Source organism: Perissodus microlepis, chromosome 8 (genome assembly GCF_051167445.1).
Source record: "Perissodus microlepis isolate ML-2025 ecotype Zambia chromosome 8, ASM5116744v1, whole genome shotgun sequence".
NCBI classification, from domain to species: domain Eukaryota; kingdom Metazoa; phylum Chordata; class Actinopteri; order Cichliformes; family Cichlidae; genus Perissodus; species Perissodus microlepis.
Genome location: NC_140468.1, coordinates 10,772,788 through 10,793,822, shown reverse-complemented (window position 1 = coordinate 10,793,822; position 21,035 = coordinate 10,772,788). Strand labels below are relative to the sequence as shown.

Sequence of the window (21,035 nt, the reverse complement as noted above, 5' to 3'; positions counted from 1 at the left end):
TCTATAATAAGGAATACTGTTATGGTGTTTTTCATGGGCTTGGGCCAAACCAAATAGAGAGGGATGTTTCCAGCATAAACACCAGTCGGAGGCTCCCACAGACCACAAGGCCTTGGCTGAAACAGACACCCCAATGTTTCTACTCAGAACGTCCTCTGCATCTGCCGGGTCTACTATAAGATGTCAAGACACTGCAGACTATGGTGAGCAATTAGATGTAATTGAGCTGTTGAATTTTAAGCCATTTTGTCACTCAGATACTCTTAATGAGCAACTTTCTTGTTTCCACATGTACAGTACACATCTTTAGTCTGCAAGACATCATCTGCATTATGTCAGGGAATAAGTCAGTCAGTGTCTTGTGCTGTCACGGCCATGCACTGCCACTGAACTACTGGCTTCCCATTCGGAGTGAGTCATATTGCCTTGGGGCATTAGCACAGCTGTTGAATCTGCCATAAACCCAATGGCCCAACAGTTAATTGGCATAATTTGCTTACTGCTCAGCAAACAATAAATTACAAGGGAAGAGCATGTGGAATTATGTTTACATAAGAACGCAATCAGGGTTTTTTGATGATACTTACTGTACTTAATGAGTACGTTAATTTAAATTAGTGATAGTTTTATATTATAATGATGTATTTTAGATGTGTGCGTGTGTTTTTTAAGATGGGGTGGAGCTGAAACTGTGACTCACCCAGTGGAGGGAGTCATGATGCAGCCTCCGCGATCCACAGTCACTCTACAGCCGCACCCCCGTTCTGGCGTGTCATGGTTCATCCCAAAGTTGTGTCCAAGCTCGTGGGCCAGAGTGACTGCAGCACCCAGGGGGTTGTCTGAATGGTCCTGCAAAAGAGATCAATCACAAAACGTGCCGTCTTACCTCATCTCCCCTCAAACCTCTTTACCTCGTGATTCAGAGCTATCTCTGTATTTCCAGGCTAGGCATGAATCCATGAAGCAATATCCATTATTAAATTTGCTCAGTATACAGATCTGTCGCAGCAACAATAGCAGAAGCTAATTAAGAACAGACGTTTCTGATTGCATTCTCTGAGGAAAATACCAAATAACAAAAAAATTTACGCAAGCCAAATTGTTGTTCCCCACAGGAGCCACTGGAGAAACATTACTCAAAACAAGTGAGTGTAATTGCATATTGCCAAGATTAAACAAACAATTCTGTTGAATCTGTGCTTATCAGAGCATTTCGTCTGCTCGACACTGAGGCACAGAAATGAGCTATGAAAGCAGACTGCGGGCTGTCACCTTCAGCTCGCTCATCAAACTCTGACAGAGGCAGATGTGCTGCTTCATCTTCACAAATAAAGACATCCTCTCAGCAAATAGGTTGGAAGACAAAGAAAAACCGAAAGGCCTGGGTGAAAATCAGACACTCGATTTTGGCAGGACAGAAATTAAAAATAGACAGTGTTAGCAGATGCACAGTAAAGATGAACCTACAGTGGCACACAGAGTGAAACCTGATGTTTGCTGGGGATTTTCTGCAAGGTGTTCAAAGCATTAACACACAAAGAGGGTATATACATAATATACAGTAGATGGCTATCATGGATGCAAAGCTGTACGTGTCAGACCACCTCACTTTTGGAGTCTCTCGTCACAGCGCGTTATTTTGTAGCACTGTGCAAATCAAGCTTAGGCTGCTGAACTGCTCTGCTGGGGGCTTTTGAAAGAAACAGTCAGCTATTTTGTGTGCGATCCAAATGTGCAGCCCAGATTCATGCAAATAAGTTGGATTCTGTTTCCTGGAAAAAACCCCATTCAGACTCATTTAACAACAGATGAGGCTGAGGAGCTCAGGAGGGCACGTCACGCAATCGTCTGTGCTTTGTCTCACCGCACCAATGAAATGAATATGACATTTAGGGCTGGTGAATTGAGATTCCTCATGTCTGACATGTCTAAGATTTAACTGCCTGGAGAGAGAGCAATGAGACCCACAGGGAAAGCCTAACTAATGAGTTTAAAGGTAGCTGGTAAATGAAGAGACACAATCCGGTCAAACACGGTCATCTGTGGCTGGGGGTTAATCCCCATTTCTACAGCCTTAAGTATGTGTGCATACAGTACACAGTTCTATCCTAATGATCCACTCCCTACTTTACCATCTGCAGGACAAGAGTGAAGAACCATCTGGCGACCAAACCTAACCAGCCAGCCAGGCCTTTAAGACTGAAATAATAGGATGACTTGTGCTAATGCAACACATTAAAGTTCTGTGATGATTCATTATTTATGACTTGCATTTTCATTCAGCTTGTGATCCCTTGAAATGTATTAAATACGATTCAGTGGCGTTTCCCATGTATACCCTCCTCATACCCTTCTTAAAAACACACTTATTAGCCTACCATGACGATTCCTCCTGACTGCTCCGCTGTGCACATACTCATGATGGGTGCCATACCAATAGTGGTTCCCTGGAAATACACCCCACTGAAAATGAGAACACAGTGGTTACTATATTGCTCAAATATGCAGCCATGCATGTGTTCACACTTCTGTCATTAAAGGCGCCGTTGAGGATTTCTGACCACTAGCAACATGCAGCGTTTCCTGTAACAGAAGATGATGTTTTGAAGACTGCTGCGGGTCCACCAGTGCAAATGTGCTCTGGCAGCTGCATTTCAAAAACATATATTAAGGCTTTCATACAAGGGCAGGAAGCATTTCATTTGCTTCTAATTTGTCGTGAATGCCAAATAAGCTGAAGCTTTATTCAAAATCGGGAGCATACGGCCAAGTTAGCAGCTGTGTGAAATTATACATCACGTTAGATAAATGCCCACACATCTCACCTTACAGTTTTAAGTCTTTTACTGACAGACCAACAACTACTGTAACACTGCTACTGTTAATGTCTTTCCACTGACTAAAAATGATATATTCGTTAAAAAATTCCACCTCATGTTTCTGTTAACATTTGTTTTACTGGCAGCTGTAACAGAGCCATTGTTCTCTGAATGTTTTCCTTTTTAGCCGTGGTTGTTTTGTTAACATTCATCTACCAAATGAGAGAGGTAACAACTGTGTAAAGACCCAAACACCCATCATGTCTCCTTGACAGCGTCTGTGTGGCTAGCATCTACCCACATACCGTAGGATGGGTCGTTCTGTAACTGGAGGACAATGTAGGCTATAAATAACGGTTAAAAATGACCTCTTACTTTATAATTTTGTGTTGTATTTAAAAAATCAAATATGTTGTGCGCTACGGGTTTTGCAGATGTTTTAAAAGGTGGGAGTTCAATTTTTTGTAGTCATGTGTTTATTTTAGAAACTCCACACCACCCAGTAAAGTGGGTAGCTCCAAAGAATAACCATCAACTGCACTACTAAGAATCATATTTTGTTTAGTTGCGAATAAAGAAAACCTTTCATACAAAGGATTTATCCTAAACACAGGCATTGCATCTCTATGCTACAGTACCTGATTAGCTGGGCGTTGTCATGTGGCTTTTGAGGCAACAGCTTGACCTTTCTCCAGTCCAGGAACTCGTGCAAGGTAGTAAATGGGTCCTGGGTTATGGGACACTTGTCCACATCACTCCACACCTCCAGCCCCACGAGAGCCACACGGATATTCAGAGCCCTGTAGAACTAAAGTTTGGAGTCGGAAGCAGGGAGAGGGATGCGATTATAGATGTGTTTAACATTTTTGCCACTGTCTTTACTGCAAATTACCTATTAACCACAAATGCTATAGAAAAAGTCACTTAAAACCAAAAGTGGCTCTGTATAAGTCCTTAAATATTTATCAGCGTATGGCTCTCCATATGAATAAATCAGCTTTTTGCTTCTGTTGTGTTTAACAGCCACCCACGGCACAATCTATTAAACTGGCTGCATCACAAAATGCCCAGCCAAGTTATGAAATTGATCATCCATTCATAATCCAATCAACCTCTGCCCGCAGGTCGGTCAATTCTCACCAGGCTTAATGTGACCTCTAATAAATCACAATCCACCACCGCATTCCCTCTTTGGATTCAATTGTTACCTTGTCCACGTAATTAGCAATCTCAGCCAGCCGCTGCTTGACTTTGTCCATGTCCTTGCCTTGCTTCTGAAACTGAACAATACAAGTAGAGAGAATGAAGCAAAGAGCTGCCCTCTTGAATGCTTATTACCCTCAAAGATAGTATTTTGGACATATCGCATTATAGTGTAATACTGTATCAGTTGTAGAAATGTCTTCATAGGGTGCGCTCTAGCCCCCATTCTTGCCACTGCTGCTGTAGCTGTTATCATCAAAAGGCTCCTCGGTAAAGGTTATGCTGAAAAGATAACCTCAACTGCTTTGTATTATATTCAGAATTTATTCAGGCTCTAAAGCATGTGACTTTGACCCATGTGTCTCAAACTAGTGAGAAACTGTTTCTTCTTTTAGCTTTCTTAAAAGGTCTAACAGCCCACATAAGGAACGGTCTCATTTGTGAGTCAAGTGATCAGTGATGTATGCAGCGGGATGTAGATGGAGCTGGAGAGCGAATTGGGGGAGCGAGTGGCGCCTTCTTATCTGTGTCTCAAGAGGAAGGAAGCTAGCTTGGGATCTGGTCTTTGAGCCTCTTTACATTGGAAGTCAGCAGGAAGATGAAGAGGATGATGAGACCGTTTGACCTCTGCTTACCTCTCGGTTGTCAGCCACGATGATCAGCTCCACATACTTGGTTGTAGTCTGGGCATGGCGTTTATGCTGCAAGAGATAAATGAAAGGGAGTGGACAGGCAACAGTTGGATGGAAAGCAGAAAAGAATGAAAGATGGAGGAATGGGCGATATGAATCCAAGAAAAGCAAATGACAGAGGAGGTGGAGGGTGCAAATAACAAAACAATAAACCAGGGGATGAGAAGAAAGGAGTAGGGAGGAGAGGGTAGAGAGAGAAGGATGTTAGTAAGGAGCACTTTACTGCAGCTTTCTGGAAAGGGCAGCCTAAATTCAGCAGGTGGCCACTCGAGATGGCTTTTCACCTGAACTGCACTCTACACAAAAGGCAGCAGAAATGAAAATCAGCAAAAAACAATCAGCTACGCTTCACATCTGACCCAGTAAGAGCCACTAAGGTCACACAAATCTGATAACACTCCAAATGAATCGCTATTGTTTGTTTAGTGCAGTGCTGCATGGTCTGTTGGCACACAATATAAAGAAATGAATAGATTTTCTCTATAAAACGTAAAAAGATTTTGATTTGCTAAATAGATATAAAATACAATTTTCAGACAAATTTATGGGGATTTTACCAGCTTTTTTTTTTTTTTTTTGCACCCAGAGGATTCTCCCCCTGATGGTTATTATAAAGAATGCAGGTTTAACCCTCTGGGGTCCAGGGTATAATTGGTTGCTTTTGACTACTTTTGATTTTACCTTTATATTTCACTTTTAAAAACTTTTTATCTTGCCTTGTTTGGTATCATTATTTTCAGCACAACCTCAAATATCTGAAATTGGAGTTCTTTTTTCATTTTGACATACTATATTAGCACAACTGATCTAAATTCAGACAAAAAATGTAAAATCTGAGTAGAAAAAAGGTATATTTTTACTGTAAAAACCACAAACATGTCTAATGAATCATTTTCATAACTTGAAATGCAAATAGAAATTGCACATTTCTAAAAATTATGCACATGTTTTGCAAACAACAAAGTTATATGGTACTATTTACCTAAAAATACAGCCAAGGCCTCAGGAGGTTTTTACATAACCATTTAAAACTATTTACAGAACAATCAGGTGTTCTGCATCAAATAAGAAGGCACACAAAATATTTGTGCCACTCAAAAAAAAGAGTTTCTGTCCATTATAAGACAGAGGAGAATACCACAGGCCTTAACCCTACAGGTCTGACAACAGGAGGTGTATCAGTCCAGTTTTCCACGCGCCGGCGCGTCCGTCGACCCCAGAGGGTTAAGGCACTGGGCATGGAAGCTACACCCATCGTTTATATACAGTATAATGAATATTCAGCTCTTTTTTGTGTGGTCAGAGATTGTGAGTGTTCAACCTGTTTTGAATAGACAGGAAAACGGTGTGAAACTAAAATGAAAATTTTTGAAATAATATCAGTTACAGCAGCGAGTATACTTAAAACACAGCATCAAGTCTTGGGCCACCCCTGATTTCTTTGTGTTTTGGTAGGAAAATGAGAAAAAAAAGTACAGCGACTTATTGAAACGTTTATAAATGTATATGGAAATACAAAATATAAGGGAAAAAAGCTTCAAAATCAATATTTAGTTGATCACCTTTATTCAACAGATGCTGGATCAACATTTTCTGACAGGTCTTTGTGGATTTCTGAGAGCAGTAAATACTGCTGTAGATTGTTGTTTAGGTCTTCCACTCCACTCTGCCCAATTTTCTTAATGTTTTTAAGGACAGACTGCACACCATGCCCAGATATGCCAAGTTTTTGGCTAATAGCTCCTTGGGAATCACCTCATTAATACAAAATGCTACTTTATGTCTGTGAACCTATATTCTTTTGGCATTTTTCATAGATTGAGCTAAAGAAAAAGAATACAAATTGTGTGTTTTGTGACAGGCTGCTAATAACAAAATGCCTTAAGAAATGATCTCTGTTATGTCTAGACACAACATTGGAGTCATCCCTTAAATTAGGTGCAGTTTTTAATGCTTGAATGAGCATTAAACAGTACTTGAGTCTGACTCCTTGGAAGTAAAATATAAAGAATAATGGCCTGGCTGAGGATTTTTAAAGGTAAAATTGTTATTGCTAAAATTGTTAGGCTGACATTTTAATACTAAACAGGAGTGTTCAGTCCTATTTAAGTTATTTACCATTACCATTACTGCTCATTAGCAGTAAATTGACAAACATTGAATGGAATGTCGTTAGTGTTTGGGCATAAACTGGTTCATTAAAATTTTGATCTAATATTTATGAAAGGAAACTTATAAAATCGCCATTGTGATGATGATGCAACTTCTATAAATCCAATTGTAAAAGAATTCACAGCCTGTGGTCACAAAGTACATATTGGTCACATGCTTTGGCATCAACTACTTGATACAACATGCGGCGCTACAGTCTGTTTCACCTGCATATAGGTACACACATGCACACAATCTTGTTCTTTCCACTCACACACTTGCAGATCCTGCGAGCGAAAGGTTCTGACTTCACACCATGGCCCTCTTTCAACCTGAGCCTCTTTATCCTTGCTGGCCTGGCAGCTTGGATCCTCTCTGCTCTTATCTGCCTCCTCCATAGATAAGCCAGGATGGGCAAGTGTGCTCTAAATACACCCTATGGTGATTAAGTCTCTAGGAGGCCACTGGGGAGGAAAAATACACACAAATACTGTTCTTTCAACTCAGTGAAGAGCAATGTTGTTCTGGAGGAGAATCCAGTCAGTTAGAGTCATAGGTCTAAATGTACAATAGATACTTTTTAGCATCTTTATCAAAATAAAACTGAAACTGCTATGGGAACAGGAAAACACTGCTAATTTAAAGTGGAACACAAACCTGTTATCCTATTTATAACATCTAACTTATCTAACATCTATCTGGAAAATCTGCATGACACACCCTTCATTGATGAAACTTCCACTGGTGTGCATAAAAAAACTCAACCTAGATAATCAACCTAGGAAATGGAGTGAAAGAAGGATGCATCTACAGGGCAGCAGATGCTGATGTGGTATACACCCTCAACCTACCAAAGGAGGTGATGTGATGTCTGTAATTAGTTTAGGCTAGCATGTATAAGCTCATAGTTCGTTAATATGAATTAAAGCGCACTTCAGACATGACTCGTCCATGTGCTATGATCTGTTTCAAGCATGAAAGACAAGACACTCAAATCATGGTCATTATGGATAGTCACATTTTCAACATGGGTCCTTGTTAGAATTCATGTTGCAGACGTGCTGTTCCTCTCAGCAAGCCATCATATCGCTCTACCCTTTTCAGCCTCATCTGATGTTCATCATCCAGGGGCACTCTTGTCAACACACCTTTTAATCTTTAGACCCTCAAGCAGGGTACTTTGCAGTTTATCAAAGCTACAGTGCACACCTCTGTGCCCCCGTGTAACATGCTGAGATGAACCTGCATGCCTTCTGCTAAGTACAGAAAATAAGGCTTCGTGCTTTTTGATGTACTCCTTCTCTCTTTGCTACACTAAACTCTGTTTATTACCATACTCTTTGCTATATTAACAAGACTGCTTGCTAAGCTCTTTCGCCATTAGTTAGACATTGATGTCTAAAACACTGTCTCCTCTGTTTTCACATTTTTAACTTGACAATGGGGTTGCGACATTAGACATCCTGATGAATAAACTGCATCTTAGTGGAGATGATTTGCATTCTAATTCTGACATCTCTTAGCATATAATGAGTGTTAGGGACATAGTGCTTTAAATGAGAACATTTTGATCCAATAAAACAAATAAAAGTTCATTTTTCACACGGGTATAATCCATCTGAACTTCTAAATTGTGTTGTTGTCAGGATTTGTTCACTTGTGCTAAATCTTTGTAGCCCTCTTAAGATTTAAGACAACGCTTGCCACTAAAGCCAGCGCTATAATCATTTGCAGCTATCAAGCTCTACAATAAAACATCAGAAAATCCCTAATACCGGAGAAATAAATAAATATAACAATGTGAAAACACAGGATGTTTTAGCCAGTATACCCATATGTTTGGTCTGCGTCCCACACTGATCTCAATGAAATGGTTGCAAAAATAAAAATCAGTTTTAACTAAAGCCCTGGAAAGTCCCTCACATTTTTTCTGCATTATGATTTTAGTATGTTTGCTTAGCCTCCAACTGGAACATCTGTTTCATCTTATGCACCACCTATATCCGAGTCCTTCCCTGTACTAATCTGCTTAATCAGCCATGTTTGTCCACTCCTGCTTTACCTCACCCCAAAGATAAAGATGACTGGAGTTTATGTTTTTCACTTATCAGTGCTCATCATCTGTAAAGCTTATGCTTTCTGAGGTTGGAAACTCCCCAGGGCCGTGCCCCTTGTGATTTATCTCTATGCTCAGTGTTGTAGCAGGGGGCAGAGTGGGATGGGGTTTCTTAAAAGCAATCTCTTTAATTCTGGATGGTCCTGCTGGAGGCCGTGAGCACAACCCAGCAGTTTCATCTCACATTAAGAGCAAATGCTATTGCTAAACAGCGAATGTACTTTTTTCACAGGCTTTTTTTTTTTAAACTGCTCTCCTAACACACTCCAGAGCATCTGTCAGAACAAGTATCGGCTTCAAAAATATATATCCTGTCACTGTTCAATTCTGCATTTTATATTCTCTGAAGTCCAGAAAATCAAACTGAAATATTTCTCACTAGCTAGTTGATGCAGCTGGTCATCTTTACATCTTTTTCAGAGCCTCACGTGATTAAAATATCATCCTTAATGCATAAAGAAAAAACAAAAAAACAAAAGAAAGTGTTAATTTCTTACTGGGGACTGTAATGTTCTCTTAAGTCTATGAAACAGAGAGAGTTTTGCCTGTGGTAGCTGCTCTGTGAAGACATATTTAATAGCTAACTACTAATTTTAGCATACTGTCATAACCATCAGTCCCATAAAGAGGCTGCACAAAAGAACTTGAGAGACGTTTTTTTAAAGGGGTTAATATATCATAGAGTGCTGTGAAAAAAAATCACCCCTTATTTCTTTATATTTTGCTTCCAAGGAGCCAGACTTATTTAATTGTTTAAAGTAGTCTTTAGCAACAGTTCTTCAGGCCTTATCAAAGGTCTTTTATCTCATCTAAGCATTTTGCTGAACCTGACCATGTTCAGAAAAACGTACTTAACACTGACCTATGAATCATTCAAGCCTAAAAAGGCTTGAACGGACTCAACGGATGAACCAGTGTTGTGTTTACACATAGCAGACAACTTAGCAAAGAGGCCGTTTTAAGTTTCTTTCCATTTATTTAGTTGAATCTACAAAAAATGCCAAAGATAACACAATTATCTTTGATTTACTTTTGGACCAATAAGGTGGTTCCCCAAAAGCTATTAGCTAAAAACTTATATCTTGGCATGGTGTTCATTGTGTCCTCAAATGAATTTCGGGAAACTGAACCAGTGGATGGCAAATGAAGCAGTTTCCTACAGCAGATGAACCACATCCAAAAGTCATGTCATTAGGAAGGGAAAAGAAATCCAAAAAAAGACCTGATACAAGACCTAAGAAATGCATCTGGTTGTTTAATTAATCCACATACTGTTCACCAAAGCTTCATCTGAAATGATCTCAGCATGAACAGTTGCTGTAAAGAAGCCATTCTAATGGAAGGAAAACTGAGAGAAAAGTCTGAGGTAGCCAAATCACACATTAACTGGACTGAAAATCAGTGGTACTATGGAGTGATGAATCTTTATCGGGAAGTTAGAAATATTTTGGTTCAAATTGTCTTCAATATTGTAGAGCGGGTTAGGAAAAGGTACAACAATGAGTGTCTAGAAACAAGTTAAAAACATGGGGAGGCTCTGTCATAGTTTGTGACTGCATTTCAGCCAGTGGTGCTGGAGATTGGTGGAAAATTGGTGGAATTATGAATGCAAAAAAGTACCATCAGATTTTAATCCACCATATAATACCATCTGGAAAGCACCTGATTTGCAGCATGACAATGATCCCAAACACACTTCCAATGCAGTAAAAGCATACCTAGATAGATAGATAACACACACAATGGAAAAATACTGGTTATTGACTCCTCCTCCCCAGAGCCTGAACTGCAATATATTTGAAGCAGGGTGGGATCATCTTGACAGAAAGCGGAACAAAAGGAAGCGGACATCCAAAAATGAGGTTCGACTATCCTTCAAGAACTCTGGAGAGCTTAGACTAAACATTGCAAGAAAGCTTACCTAAGGGCGTTCAGGCTATGATGAAGAAGAATGGTGGTCATACTAAATACTGACTAGAAAGCTCACTAGAACTGTACAAACTCTGGCTTTGCCTTATATACTGTATTTACATGTCTATAAATCCCATTTTCCCCAAAAAACATAAAGAAATTGATAGTGGCTCAAGACTTTTGTACATTACTAGATAATTTATCAATTATAGTGGACCAGGTATAAATAGTTAGTCCTATTAAAGATACGTCTTTAGTTTTCACTGAAGTTAAATGTTTAAACTACAAAGAAGGCTGAAAGCTAAACCTTTTTCTCTGCTCTGTCTGATTTTACGATCTGACTTATTTGGAAAGAAAAAAAAAAGACAGGTTGAATGGCCAGGGATCTAAAGTTCAAACCATGACCCCAGTCTGAGAGTGTACCTTTGTTGAATGAAAATAAAATCACATACTACATACTGAGAGTTTACTAGCTGTAGAAAAAAAATATGTGTTTAATAATCCTTACCCTTGTGCTAAAAGCCTTGAATGGGCTGCCGTCTGTGTGCGCAGATGAATAGGTCGTGTTGAAATCATGGCCACAGGTGCCAGGAGCAAAATTGAGGTGTTCAGCTGTGTAAATCCAGTGAGTCCCATCAGAGCGATCAGCACATGGTTCCAGTACATAGGATCTTTCGCCAAGAGATATAAAACCCCTGCAGAACGAGGAAGAGGCTATCAGAGGTGCAAATATCGGCAATGCAATAAAAAATAATCAAACGCGATGACCAAGATAACATGTCATTAGCGATGAGTGTACCCATTGTGCATAAACTGTAAGATTCTGTAAACCTTGCACAATGTTCACAATCACACAAACTCGTACTGAACCAACTCCAAGCCTGACTGCTGCAAACACAAATGGGGAGCTATTTGTCTCTGTGAGCAGGTCAAGAATTGTGTAGCTTCCTGTCAAAACTGTTCTGGTGATCTGTTATTATTATGCAGACAGGTTCAAGAATAACTGAAATAAATGAATAAATATCAAGACTGAGGTCAGCAGAATGAGCTTCACAATCAGGCACATCCCTCTGCAGAGGGTGTCGACATCTGGCTGCTTCATGAAAACATTCCTGATTGTGTCCAGTGATATTGCTGCAACCCTTACTCCTCACTGACATTTGCTGTGCGCTTCGACAACACTGAAATCCTCCACTTGCCTTAATGAATGTCAGGTTTAAAGATTTGCAACAGTACTACATACATGGGGTTTTACCTTGGTTTGCATGGTTTGCAGAAAATTCAGTATTTACTAACACAAATTAAGCAGCCGGAGAGGTTTTAAACAAACCAACAAATTAGCCATCATCTAAACCATTAAAACTTGGAGTAAAGCCATTAATGCATCATAACTATTGGTTGTAACTGTCCTCTTTGCACAGACAAAAACTTGTGCACAGCCCAAATTTTACCTGGAAGCTGATGTGTGCAGCTAAACTGGGAGCTTGTTTAAAACTTGGCCAATGTTATTAAGAGTATTCGCCCAAAATGTACCACTCCAGCTTCAACAGTTTAGTTGAGGGGGTTAGAGGTGTGGTGTACTCAGAATATAGCTATCCACCCCAAGTGAATTTAGTAGTGGTTTATTTCTAATGACAGACATTAATAACGTGTTCCAATATGTCATTTTGGGCATAATAGGAAAAAGATGAATTAATTATTTTACTCTATACACAAAATATAATAGTGCATCTTTTTAAATAAGACAATACTCAAAGAACTGTCAATTACATCATGCTTGCTTTACCATTGTTCTTCCTTCAAAACTTCAAATTTGTCAGTATACAAGTTGTCGGCTTGGTGCTACTTGCTGCAGGAGAGGCTGGATCTTTGGATGGTTAGAGGTCAATCGGTGCAAATGCAGCCCCGCCCCCCTCAACACTGAATTGGATGAGCGGGAGAACATGGATGACGTCTTATTTTTGTGTATTGGACGTTTTAAATATTTCTTTCTTTCCTACCATGTTATCTACTGTCATCCAGATATAAAATATGCTGAGGTTTCCATTTAATAATCCAGAGCATTAAACATAATATTTACATATTTGCTTTTAAGCAAAGCAGAATGCTTGGAAGCTAAGGCAGGATTAATTTAAACATCATAATATAGTAATGCTACCCAAATACTGTATACTAAAACATCAACCGATATTACCTTATTATTATGAGGTTATTACAATTTTATAACTATGTGAAAATTCAAACTCACAGACATTACCTTCTTATTTCTAGCAGCTTATCAAGTTGTTACCAAGCTATTACGCTAAACTACGCTGTTTGTTACCCTACTATTACCACTTTATTACTCAGATGTAATAGAAAACTGCTACTGAGGAATTTTTGGCAATGTGGAGAACAAAAAAACAAAAACAAATCAAAGCAATCAAACTGTGTATAGAACATTATATTATGATAAGCAATTTTGCATATTTGCATATTGCATTTTATGCATATTTTAAGTGACTTTAAATCTACACTATGTACTGTTCTAGCGACACCTGGCACTACAGTATAAACTTTTCCAGGTGCCAAAGCAGAGAGATCAGGGTTAGCTTGTTGAATGTATCACTAAGCTTTTACACCAGTGGTGTCATGTCAAAAAATGGGAAACAAACTAGCGCCTGGCACACTTACTTAATCCCAGCGCAAGTGCTGAGGCTCACATCCGAATTGTCATGACCCTCCACCTTACCATGGTAGTAGCAGTTTGCCTGAGGGAGCACAAAACAAACAAAACAATAGGATTTTAAACTCAACACAGAAGGAATAGAGCAGCAGCGTGTGAAACAAAACAGGCGTCGGGTTTTAAGCAGAGTTCACCCCAATCAGCCCCAGGTGTTACACTGTAACTGTGAAATACGAGTAAATTAACTATAAGGGAATAGTATTTTGCCAGCTTAGCAAAAGCCATTCCTGCTCATCACCACAGGCTAATGATGGTTGAAATCTGAGTTCCACATTTCCCAGCACAAGCTTTGCTTTCTGCCGTATTCCCAGGTACCCACTTTCACGGACCACCTGTCAAGCTGCAGCAGGGAGTAAAGAAAGTGAATTAAGCCTGTGTTTATTGAACAAGGCCTAGAGGGTGTGGAGGAAGTGTCTGGTTTAGAGTGAAAACAGGCCTTCTGCTACAGCTAGACAGCCTCGCTCAGGTGAGGTCCTTCTGCCACCCTGTTCTGGAAAACAAGGAAATGTGAGTTTTCCACCCCACTTTGACTGCCTCTAAATATAGAGTTCAGGCAGTAAATTTGGATGTCTGGCCTTCTTCGAGGTGGTTACTCTCTATAGGCAGCTGAATTTGCATGCCAAGTGTCTCAGTGGGTTTCTGGCATTAAAGGCAATCCTTGCTTAATACTGAATCCCAGCACTTTTAGCAGTAATTCTGTTATGATAATCCAATTAATATCACACTTCTCCGAATAGCTAGAGGAAAAGGGCTTACCAAATAGCATCTTTCAGTCTTACTATCACCTTAATTTTGGTTGACACATGTAAAATGCACTCAATCCCTTTAACTACATTCATGAATATTTCATATGCAACTAACTCTTTAAGAGGGGTTAGACGCAGTGACAAAATCACCATGAATTATTAGGTTTAAGCATTGTTTTTCACTGGGCTTATAAACACTGAGTTGCAAGGAAGCATCTCATGAATATTAATGTTGTTCAATGTCTATTGGGTGGAGGTAATTTCTTTTCTGGCATGTTATATGCCAGTTGACGAGTTGTTCTGCTGCCTCCAAAGTATTAAAAAGACAATAAAGATGTGAAACACTATCTGGATAACTCTCAATCTTTGAATTCAGGTGTTTTCAGTCCCCATGGCCACAGGTGTGTAAAATCAAGCACCTAGCTAGCATGCTCTTGGAAACACTTGCGAAAGAACGGGTCATTCTTCACAAGTATGGCACTCTACTAGGATGCCACTGGTGCAGCAAGTCGGCTCAGGAGATTTCTTTTGTTTCTAGATATTTCACTATCAACTGCAGTGCAACACAAAAACTGTCCACTGGGAGCTTCATGGCATTGGTTTCCATGGCAGAGCAGCTCCTGTAGGTGTAAAGCGTAGGTGGTTCAGTACTTTTGTGCAGCGTATTTCACAAGTGAAGTGGACCAAAACCTTGAAAGCTTTTATGCGGACACTTTCTGATGGTGGACTGGACAGAAAAGAAAGCAATCCATTATAGTCGGGCAAAAAGGTGCAGGGACAGGAAAGCACATTACATGAAATATGAAATTATAGTTTAGCAGAGAGGAGTAGGGCTGGATTTAGTACACTCAGTTAATGCTCGCACCTCATGTTTCTTTGATGAGATCATGACTATGATGCATTGATATAAAGGATATGAATAGACTTTTTGTTCCTAAGGTTTCTGCAGGAAGACAGGAAAGTGCTTATGCATTCATATTTGAAATACAGAGGATTAATAACCAGAATCCAGATTATTGTGGGTGGAAATCCTGGGTGTGAACATTACATTGTTTATTATAACCACAATCTTATTATTCTGTTACTGCTTTAATAACCATGGAAATCATTCATATTCCCAGTAGATGGCTTTTGTTACATGCTATGTATTTATTGGATTGTACGTGGACTTAGATTTAGTGAGAAAGGGAGACTGTGTAAAACAGATAATGGGAACGATGGTGGGAGAGCTGACTCATACTCAAGTCACTCCCAGCAGTACCTTGCCTTTGACACAGAACTGAACCCACAAGATCCCTTGCCCAGATCACTATATCAGTCTCCTCCCTGCCGGCAGGACAAATAAATTAACTACAGATCAGTCTCGAATGATCTGGTTGTTTCCAGTAAAAAGATCCTCCCATGAAGAACTGGCTGTGGTCATGAGCGAGGAATGAGAGAAGGGATGGAGGTCAGAAGTGTCCGCACTTTTAATCAACTACTGCAGACTCCACAAAAGTCTCCACAAAAGAAATGCAAACATGAGGCAAAATGCCACATTTCTGCGTCTGGCTTCATCCATTCTCCCAAATTTTTATTTGTATATCGGCTGTAGTCACACAAAACTTTATTTATTCTTTATTTTCTTTGTGTCATTTTTATTGTTATGATCATTGTTACTCTTTCTGTCTACATAAACATTATGCAGCTTTTATAATTAATGGATAGCTATGGAAAATGGGAAGCTATTTATCCACCCACAGCTGCGGACTCTGTATCTCACACTCCACTACAACTCCTTCATTGTCTCTGTGCTCTGGAATGGCAGCAATTCTGATGAGCTGGCCAAGTCCTGCCAGGGATGACCCAACTCTGGTCTCGAGTGGAAAATCATTTTGCTGTGTGGGTTGGACGTTACCGAATATAATAATCTCATCTTTTTGTGCATTTCAGCTATAAGTCTGCTAGGCCTTTTACACACAGACCTCACAGACCGTTTATTGTTATCGAAATGAAAATGCAACGTTAAATTGCTTTCCAAACTGCTGATAATCAAATCCCTGAAATCAAGCAAGCTGGTGGCAGTTTTATTTCATAGGGATTGAAACTGCTCCTCATGGTTCAGCAGCATCAAACTCATTCATTACTCTGTGCTATAATAGCCTTTCTTTTTCTGAACCTCAAAAAAAAAAAAACCTTTTCAAAAGATGAATATTTTCTTTACATCCATTTGTAATATTTTAGAGTATTTATGGATCCATAGAAAATTTGAGCATTTAAAAGCAGAACAAATGTTGCTGGAGAAAACCTATTTGAGCTTAATGAATATGAACAATATTTATTACAGCACTGAAGCCAAGAACAAAGAAGGTACTTCAATTCTATGAGGTTTCATTTGTGCCAAGAATATGTTCCCAATCATGCCTTTTGTGTCGGGTATGAAGAAACATTTATTTTCTGTTTTTAATACTGACTGGCCACTTTATTAGGCAGACTTGTTCAACTGCTCGTTAATACAAATGTCTAATCATCCAGCCACATAGAAGGAGCTCATTGCACTTAGGTATCTAGACATGGTCAAGACAATCTGCTGCATAACATGTTGAACTGTGAAGCAGATGGGCTACAGCAGTACTGGGTACCATGCATGTCTGCTAAGAACAAGAAACTGAGGCTACAATTTTACAAAACACCGGACAAAAGGAGACTGGAAAAAGATTGTCTTGTCTGACAAGCCTCAATTTCTGCCGCAACATTCAGAATTTGGTGTAAAACAACATGAAAGCATGGACCCAACCTTCCTGATATCAACAATTCGGGCCGATGATGGTGTGTAATAGTGTGGGGGATATTTTCTTGGAACCCTTTGGGATCCTTTGTTGACCATAACCATTGTTGCTGACCATGACTACAGCGTACCTAACTTCTGATAACACACCATGTCACAAAGCTCCATCTCGAAAATCATTTCTTGAATATGAAAATGAGTTGCTTGCATTCAAATGACCTCCATGAACATCAGATCTCAATTCAACTGAGCACCTTTGGGATGTGGTGGAACAGCAGACTTGCATCACGGCCAACAAATCTGCAGCAACTTTGTGATCCTATCGTGTCAATATGGACCAAAATCTCTGAGGAATGTTTCCAGCATCTTATTGACTCTGCAGATTAAGAATTAAGCAGACAAAAGGAGGCCCAAGGCTGTACTAGCAAGGTGTATGTGATAAAGTGGCTGGTGAGTGTTTACCTCAGTTGTAGCAAAGCTGTTTGACAGATTGTCCGGCCATATGCTCATGTAAGAAAACATTTGTCTGTGTCAGTGCAGACAAATTCATGCTTTGCTCTGCTGTTTCGCATGTAGTCCTGAATGTTATTTGTTGTGCTGTTTTTCACATCACATGCACGTTCAAATAATACAATCAAACCACACATAGTCAACACAGCCAAGTGAGAGGAAGTAAAGTTGCACTGACAAAGAAAAACGTTCTGTCTGGTGATCACTAGACACACTGTGTATCTAACGGTCAAAATATTTTAGTCACAGCTGAAGTAAAGTTTAAATTTGAACTGGCAGACAGTGTGTTCCTCATACGGGAGCATCATGCAACCAACCAGAAGCTTTGCTTTTCTCTATGTAATCCCTTTATGTCTAAATTGATTTCTTCATGGTTAACATTTACAAGTGATTTGTTATACTTTAGAGATATATTTTCATATCTATATATTCTTAATTTTCAAAGTGGGAACCTCATGAATGCTTGATAGGTGCTTAATATTTCATGGTCACTGTGGCTTTCAGATTGCACCTAGATGATCACCAATTCAATCTTTCTTAGAGTCCTTCATAACAAACAATTCTTTAGGATTTGTTTTGATCCAATCCATTTAAAAAAAAGAAAAATCTGAGCTGTTGCCTAAAACAGAGTGCATTTTCTGACCTCTATCTGCCTTCTCATTTCATCAAATATGAATCTGTCGGCTGAAAATGGCCCCACTCACCTGGATTGTCCTCTATGTGCGCACAACTGCACAATTCCAGGTGGTTTTAAAAGCAGTTCTAACTGCTATATCAAAGTTTCCTTTACTTTCTCACAGACCCTAATATTAGCACAGCGAAGCAGAGTCTATCCAGAGGAAGAGTTTCACAAAAGGTCAACATTCATATGAGCTGCTGGGCAGGTAACATAGAAGAAAATGTAACAATGTTCGAAATTCAATCACTTTGTTTTGTCACCCACAAACCCAGAAAATAAAAAGAAACATACCGTGAAGTTGTGAACGCCTGTGACAGCGCTGCCATCTTCCAGGTAATGGGTTTCTGTATAGTTACTTGCAAAGAGCCCCCTAGAAAGGATAAACAAAGACAACAAACATTCAGCACTGACCCTTGGGGGCTTCATCCAAAAAAAAAAAAAAATCAATCACAATGTCTTAAGCCATTCAACCACAGCCAGACTGGCATGGAAGATAAACAGTCTGATTTAAAACTTTAAACTGCTTTAGGATAGCATAAATTGATTCGAGCAGAAGGCATGAAGGGGAAAAAAAACACATTCAAAAGAGGCCGAAGTGACGTTTTCTATTAATTCACTTTCCCAACACCATGAAGACGCATTCAATATCAATCAATAACTCATTCCATGTGAAACAAATGGAACAATAATTAGTTTACACATTGCAGACAACAGCAAGTCATGAGTTGATTTGTTTTTCTTTTTTGAACGACTGGGAATAAATAACACTGTGCTTTAAATGAAGGAACCATATAGGTATAACCACACTTAATAAAAAATGAGCAAAAAGTATAAGTCAGCACTGAGAATAAAAATACAGATTCAATAAAATGAAGAGGTGTATCGAGATACTTGTAAAACTCAGTCTACCATCACAGTTCATTTATTTTTAACCTATAAATTAAAACCAAAAATAACCTATGACCCAACAGTCATGCTAGTTTAATGCTTCAGTGTAAGTGAGTCCTGCATGTTTTGCTATTATCAAGACATTTTGCCTTTTGGAGGATTTTTATCATAAAAGAAAAGCTGTTACCAACCCACTTAATATTTTATAAGGATTGTCTATTTGACACAAAGACGGGTAGAAAATACAGGATGGAATTTGATTGTTATTCACTGGAAACAGAGAAGAAATTGCAATAGTGTGGAAATGAGGAACCTGCCACCTTCTTTCCTCTAATTTTGACAAAGCATCTACTTACAGTATCTCTGTCAACAATAAGGCTACATGGCTGGTAGCAAACTCAGTTTACATTTCATTTATGTTTTTCAGTCAAGTTATAGCTCCTGGCAGAATCACATAGACATCACACATGAGTTGGTGAAGTCATATTTTTAAGCCTAACTTGAGAATTTTGGTCCTAATCACCATTAGGACAGCCAATAAGCAATTAGCATATCACTAGTTATAATGATACGCTTGTTATAATTTCAAATATGCGCATCATATTTTATCATATAAGACTTAAATCTGGTGATTGGGACCATAAACAATTTATTGAGATTATAGATTAAGTGAGAATTTCTCATAGACTTCTACGCAGTTTGACTTCTTTTTAAAAGCCAGAGCCCCCTACTGGATAACAGAAAGGATGCACGTTTAAGGCACTTTCACATTGGTCATCTTTAAGTCTATGGTTATTTTTTAGCATTAATGGCTCTGTGGTATAGTGATTAACATGTTTGTTTTACACACCTAAGATGTCAGATTTTGTGGAGACATTAATGGCTATGTTTTGTCAAACCTATACACTTTTAAAACACACTAAAATGCAGCATTTTGATTTTAGATGCTTTGTGCTGCTCCTAGTAGCTACTAGTAGAATCAAAGTTTAAGTCCAACTTCTCTTGAAACAAAAACCCACAATCCTAAAGAGCCTCCTGTGGCCTTTATGAGCCAACAGGGTGAGATTATGGCATGAGTACACCAGATAACCTCTGGGTTGTGCTCTCCTCTTACCGCAAGACAAAGAAAATACCATCACAGCCTTATTATGATGTTGGCTGCCTTTCTCACCCCACCTAGAGAGGTTCCTGAGCACTAGGCTTTTCTCTGGTGGAGGAAAGGATACTCAGCTGGGGTGCTGTGGATCACATGCAGAAAGAAATCAATGAGCCAAAAAAACTGTGTGCAACCCCTCCTGTGTTGATGAGAACATATCTGTATTTGTGCTCAGTATTTGTGCAAACAAACATGAGAGTGTCCATGTACTGTACATACAGTGAGCACATGTGCTGTATTACTCTCCAGGACATTAGCAGATGGTTGGCTGGTGCTAATCCACAGCAGAGGAACAAACCTCAGCAGGCAGCTGGATCCTCTTACTGACCTCACCACTGACAACCCAGCTGGGAGTTTCAGCTGTAACAACCCGAGTAGGGGGGTTATTTTGTTTGGGAGCTGTCAGCATGAGACACAATGCTTCCCCACCCTCCAGTCCTCTACAGAGCCAATGAACTGGTAATAATCACTAGATCAAAGCGAGGCTAAAGAGGAGAGAGCCAAATAAAATGATGTGTTTCTACAGTCTTAATTAGGTCTATGCACTCAGTTGAACACACGAGTTCAACATCTGCCCACAACAGACAATATGATGTGGTGAATGCGTGTATGCATTTGCCTCGCCGCTTGAGTGTTGGCATGAAAAAACATGTTGCAGACCTCCATGTGTCA

The 21,035-nt window shown here is 39.4% G+C and overlaps 1 protein-coding gene across 2 annotated transcripts in view; it reads right to left on the bottom strand.

Moving 5' to 3' along the window:
- The window catches only part of adam12a (ADAM metallopeptidase domain 12a), an 82,810-nt gene that overhangs the window by 20,114 nt on the left and 41,661 nt on the right, over positions 1-21,035 (bottom strand). For both annotated transcript variants that reach the window (XM_084937457.1, XM_084937458.1), the window contains exons 4-11: positions 18,611-18,689; positions 13,566-13,642; positions 11,401-11,587; positions 4,658-4,723; positions 4,028-4,099; positions 3,458-3,627; positions 2,379-2,463; positions 701-849 (exon numbers count right to left, since the gene is read on the bottom strand). In XM_084937457.1, the coding sequence (XP_084793583.1) occupies positions 701-849; positions 2,379-2,463; positions 3,458-3,627; positions 4,028-4,099; positions 4,658-4,723; positions 11,401-11,587; positions 13,566-13,642; positions 18,611-18,689 (885 nt within the window). The remainder of the gene's footprint in view (positions 1-700; positions 850-2,378; positions 2,464-3,457; positions 3,628-4,027; positions 4,100-4,657; positions 4,724-11,400; positions 11,588-13,565; positions 13,643-18,610; positions 18,690-21,035) is intronic.